Below are 5,993 nucleotides of genomic sequence, written 5' to 3' on the forward strand. Positions count from 1 at the left end.
TGCGCTATATAAATAATAGTAGTTTGATAGATAAAATGTAACATTAGTACCATTGTTATGATGCCCTAAGGGAAATGAAATATATTGCAAATGTATTAGAAGAGTAGTGGGAGTATTGCCATTGTAGCGAGCTTATACACTGGGGTAAGAAACCCCTGCTGGGCTCGGCTGCTACACCTATTGTGTGTGGGCAAACACCTAGTAGGCCTATTGTTATTCAATTGTCAGGAATGTGGAGAGAATGCGCTTCACTCTTTGCACCAAGACAGACACTGCACTTAGACAGACCCTGTAACCCTCAAGTGTAACTAACCTATATAATGATATAGCCTACAATTTTTCATTTCATCCAAGATGTGTCTACTTGTATATAATATACAATACAATATACAATATTGTATACAATATACAAGACATTATATTGTTTATAATATATTGTAATATGTGTCTAATTACCCCCCCTCCCCTACCCCCCCTCTTCCATCCTCCCCTCTCTCACCTCTTCAGATACCTTCACCTCCAAGATAACAACGCACGAGGCGACCCAGCTGATAAGCTCTGGAAACTGCGCTGGTACCTGGACTTCCTGAACCAGCGCTTCCAGGACCTCTATGAGGTCAACGGCACAGTCAGCATTGACGAATCAATGATCAAGTTCAAAGGCAGGCTTGGCTTCCGGCAATACCTGCCAATGAAGGTACTGCTGATTGATTGATCAAATTGTCTCACCTCTATTTTGCCTATGTAACCTGCATCTTTTGGTAATGTGTGAAATAAACATTCATTCATTCATTCATTCCAGCCAACCAAATGGGGCGTGAAGGTTTGGGTGATGGCGGAGAGCTCAACAGGCTACGTTCCGCACTTCAAAGTAAGGAAAAAAATCAGCACACCAAGAATATGCAAATATGTATTCTGTAATGTGTTGTTATTTGAGTGACCTTTCAAGCACCCAAGGCCCTTCCTCAGACTTGTGTTTCTTCTTGCAAACTCCCCAGGTGTACACAGGACGTGAAGCGGCGCCGCAGACGGGCCTGGCACAGCGCGTGGTGCTGGACCTCGCCAAGCCATACAATGGCACCTTCCTGTCCATTTATATGGACAACTTCTACACCAGTGTAGAACTCCTCCAGGAGATGAACGGCCTTTTCCTGTACGGCTGTGGCACCCTTCGGGCCAATAGGAAGGGGCTGCCGAAGGACCACAGCCTGACAAAGAGGGCTGCGCTGGGGAAGCACGAGTTCCGGGTGGCACAGCAGGATGACCTCACCTTCTGCGTGTGGCAAGACACAAAGACGGTGATGGTCTTGTCCAATCACCATGACCCCAGCGCAACAGGGACTGTAAGGCGGAGGAGAGATGAGACCCACCGGGCTGATGTGGTAGTGCCCGCTTGCCTGGCGGACTACCAGAGCCACATGAAAGGTTTGTTTTACAGATTTATGTTTTATAAACAAAAATTAAAATACTGTAAGCTTATATTCACTGAGGTCATTTGAGTGAAAATGTACGTATGTAAACAGAGTTCCATGTGTGTTCCAGGTGTGGATCTCCTCGACCAGATGATTGGATACTATGGTTTCGATCATCGGTCGAAGAAATGGTGGCGGCGTGTGTTCTTCTGGGGCCTGTCTGTGTCGTGCTACAACGCCTACGTTGCAGCCAGGTCTGTTGGAGGAAGGCACAAACATTACAAGGACTGGCTGGAGACCTTGCTGGAGGAGCTCATCACACCGGTGACAAGGAGGGCCCCTCCTGTGATCCCTCCTCCTTCTCCTCCTCCTCCTCTGTCCCCAGCTTCCAGACCAGCCTCTCCATTTGGCTCTCCTTCCACTCCAGAGAGCAGGGGAGCCTCCCCAGCACCAAGCACATCGAGCAGGGCAGCCTCCCCAGCACCCAGCACGTCAGGAGAAGCCACAGGTCCCCCAATGCACGACTTCGGGAAGGTGTTTGAGAAGCGGAAGCTCTGCAGGGAGTGCCAGTTGTTGCTGGACAAAAAAGATGTAGTAGGCAGTGGGCTAACTGTGTATGGCTGCATACAGTGTGACCTGCCTGTCCACATTGAGTGTTTTGGAAAACACTACAGACATTTTTTGTAAGTGTTTGCTAAACACTAGCTGACACTTTAGACACTTGCCCCTTTGATGGTAAATGGACTGCATTTTTTTTTATGGTTGCAAGGGGACACAAGGGGGCAGTGTGGAGCACATTTTTGATTTTATTTGAGTGGTTTGGAGTGATTTGTTGCTTGTTTTTTCATACGTTTTTTAGTTTTTTAAAAATTTTCTGTGTTTACAGCAATATTTGACAATGCTATTGAATTGTCATACCAATAAACACCTTTTACAAGGAAAGCCACATGTGTCAGCTCTCAAATGCCTTTTAAAGTGTGTTTTTATCTTCTACAGAGGCTGAGATATCACTATTTTAGTAGGCGTTGACATTTCTATGAAAAGTTCAGGATTTGGGGGTCTATTATCAAATCGGACTTAGGTTTTAGAGGCTATTTTTTAGGCGAAAATAGGCTGAAATGGGTTAACCCTCTCTCCTGTTTCTTGTTAATCTCCCGATATAATAGTGATACAAATCCAATGGCTGTAGCAGATGAGATTTATTAACATAATTCTGCATATTATTTAGTTTTTGGGGGTTGTTTTGTTTTTCTTAAAGGACCTTGGGGGCCGGATTGAGATAGTCCAGCGCCCAGGTCCGGCCCATGTGTGGTTTAGTGTGTTCATGCACAACACTGGTTACTAAAACTCTTTTCAGATATAGTTCCCAGTAAATTACTGGGATAGCCTTTCAGGGACCACTAATGATTTTCACTACATTTGCTACGTTCAGGGACATTTCCATCTTGCATCTATTCTGACACAGCATGGTAAACCAGCCGGTCAGGTGAACTCACATTTCATTTCCTTCTACCAGCCGTGTGGCTTCAAGCCCTGGGAGGGGCAGAAACTTTTTTTTTTTTTGCAGAAACTGCAACACGTAGGAGCCAATCGGCGACCCAACTCATAGTTGACATTGTATTAGTTCTCTTCACTGACTGACCCAATGGGTGGAACGTCAGTGGTGGGGGACAACATGTTTGCTTGTATAGCTCATTTAATTTCTTCTGTCTGCAGCCTATGTCATGCGGTGTGCTGGACTGACCGGATGGACATCGGTGGAAAAATCAAAGATAAAAAAGGCCATCATTAACAAGTGCCGCCCCAGGCGCCCACTTGAGCAGTAAGGTCAGGAGTCTCCCCATTTCTCTACCCCCAGCACTTTGACTTTCTACTTGCTATGGACGGTATGGGAAACGGCGTCTCCGTCATTGCATTTGGTTGTCTGGAAAAAGCGGTTCACGTCACCCGGCACTTTCGGCACTTTATTTTATTTATTTATTTATTTTTGTATCATTCTTTTGACCAACCAAACATTGCCAACCAATTGCGCAATGTTATCCTGCCAAATTGTGGTAATTGTTTTTCCTTTTTTCACCCTTTTTCCAGAAAGTTGTAACATTTCTGAATCATTTGAAAATGCTCCGGTCAGAGGCCTTTTGTGTACCTTGTAGTCAGTCGCCTCCTGTTTTTGTTTTAATGAGGAAAGGGCACTGGTGCACATTATAGAAAAAGAAAGAAGCTATGGACACACAACCTTTGTAGAAACCTGTTAATATTATTTTGACTCTAGCGGTGTCAGCCGGAGTTTAGTCTTCTTGACAATTTTGTGCACACAGGATAGTTGGGTACAGTGCCTGGGTGGCGAGCAGACAACGATATTTGACAATTTAGCTAGAACCCTGTCAAATGTTATTTCATAGTTTTCATTGTGAATTAGAAAATAGTTGGGGGGCCGCATCTGGCCCCAAGTTGAGTATCACTGCTCTAGTTCATTTGCATTTCACCTCAGACAAGACAGAACACTGCTTTCAAGTCTGACATTTACCTAGATTTGCTAGAAAGATGAACATTTCAGCTTTTAGCGACTACGGTAGTGGAGTGCAGGCTAGTTAAGTGTTGGTATGGCTTTTGAATTTTAACAGGCTCACAGCATATGCTGTTGTCGTTGTGTTCCTGAATTTTTTTCTTTTTAATTCATCAAAATGTTCGATAACCTTACTATGTACTGTACATAACCTAGCATCATCTAGCAGCGCCCTAGTTGGCAAACATTTCAGACAGTGTCTTGTCTGAGGTGAATTGCAAATGAACTAGAGTTCTATGATCAAACGTTCTCAAATGTCCTCTTTAATGCCTTGTTCATAAAGTTGTATACCAAAAAGTTTAATTCACCTTATGTAGCCCTGCCCACTTGACCCAGTTGTGTTATGACTTCCTGTTCAAAACATTTGTTTAACCTGGTCACTAGTACTGTACTGTACTGTACTGTCACAGGAAATGTAAGCACAACAGGAAGTAACTGTCTGACCTCTGTGATGGGAACATAAGAAGATAAAAATAAAGTTTTATAAGTAACATTTGTGACGTTTGCTGTATATCTCCATTATTGCTCCTTTAGTGCTCCAAGTGAGAAACAGGTATATCTCCATTATTGCTCCTTTAGTGCTCCAAGTGAGAAACGGGTATATGGTATCTCCATTATTGCTCAAAGGGAGAAACACTGAGTCATCCAAGAGATTGAACCTAACCATTAGAGAGATCTCTCCTACGTCTCATTTATCTCTCACTAAAATCTCAATTCAATGTCTCCTCTTTGGCCATCTTATTGCTCCTAGGCAATTTTAGGAGAAACAAATGAGCCTTAAGTGAAAGTGAAATGATTCACAAATGAGAATCAAAATGTTCTCTCCTTTCTGTCTCCTGAGCAGTAGAAGATCTTGCATTGAGAAACAAAATTTTCCTCTGGGCAGGCAACTGAGACTTCCCCTTAGTGAAACTGGGGATTCTCAATGTTGCTCCTACACTGGCCAATTCCTCTCTAACAAGAAGCCCTCTATCTGCCAGGATCTCATCCCCATGCTCAAGTTTCCCCAAAAAGCCAGAATGTAAAGTTATTAGCTTGTCAGAGGCACGACCTCCCCACCCATCAGACACAAAAGAGGTGGCTCCTGCTGGTGTTATTCCAATCAGATACTTGATTGTGTTTTGGTGCTTGTAATTTGACCAGGTTTCAGCCCTCGCCTTTAAATGGTATGTTCTCTCTATAAAAAACTCAGTACAGTCTATAATACAACAACACTTCTTAAATTGAGGTTTAAAAGACTTGGGCATGTTTGCTCTCACTGCATCCTTATTAGGCCACGCGATCAAAGGCTTCAATGTTGAGGACAACAAGGAAATCCACTCTCTTAAGATTTTTGATACAGTTGAGAATGGAAGTCCAAATCTGTAGGCAAGGTCTCTATTGCTGAGTCCAAGTCTGACTTTCATTAGAACCAAAAGGAGGTGGTTCTCCCAGCTTAACCCACCCTTAAGCACAAGTTTGCTTTTCTTTACAATATCCAACAGCCACCTGAAAGCCTGCACTGACTGTCAACCAGTAAAAAAAAAATATTTTAGAGTTCATGTCCTTTATAGAATCAAAGCCAAATTTGGACTGCTTAAGCTGCTCCTTCAGTTGTTTATTCTTATCCTGTGTGGCCTCCAGTTCTCTTTTCACAGCATCATAATCATCACGGAGCTGCTTGTACTGCAGGTTGAGCTGGTCCATCTCCTTTTTGGGCACCACCTCGCCTTCATCTACAACGCAAAAAAGGAGAACAATTACTTACCTCTTAAGCCGTTTTCACACATGCGTACAGGAACATTGCCTGTAAATCAATATCGGCCATTTCCCGGAATTTCCCTTCACACCTGAGGGCTCACATGTGTGAATATAGCCGGCACTGCAGAGCGGGTGGGGAGTGACGTGTGCACTTGGATGGGGAATCGTCCTTATTTTGGGGGTCGGCAAAACTCTGATGGTGAAATAAGTTCGCTTGTCACACAATAAATCACACTCGTTTAACTTAAGAGGGCATGTATGTTGTATCATTCACA

General features: G+C 43.6%; 1 protein-coding gene across 1 annotated transcript; it reads left to right on the forward strand.

Annotated features, from left to right (window-relative positions):
• The first annotated feature begins 1,107 nt into the window (after window positions 1-1,107).
• On the forward strand, window positions 1,108-2,358 carry LOC310792121 (piggyBac transposable element-derived protein 5-like). Its single transcript, XM_083653836.1, has 2 exons — window positions 1,108-1,425; window positions 1,543-2,358. The coding sequence occupies exons 1-2, from the start codon at window positions 1,137-1,139 to the stop codon at window positions 2,097-2,099; spliced, it is 846 nt and encodes a 281-aa protein (XP_083509962.1). The 5' UTR covers window positions 1,108-1,136; the 3' UTR covers window positions 2,100-2,358.
• The last annotated feature ends 3,635 nt before the right edge of the window (window positions 2,359-5,993 follow it).

This window comes from Poromitra crassiceps (assembly GCF_964638095.1).
Source record: "Poromitra crassiceps genome assembly, chromosome: 17".
Taxonomy (NCBI): Eukaryota; Metazoa; Chordata; class Actinopteri; order Beryciformes; family Melamphaidae; genus Poromitra; species Poromitra crassiceps.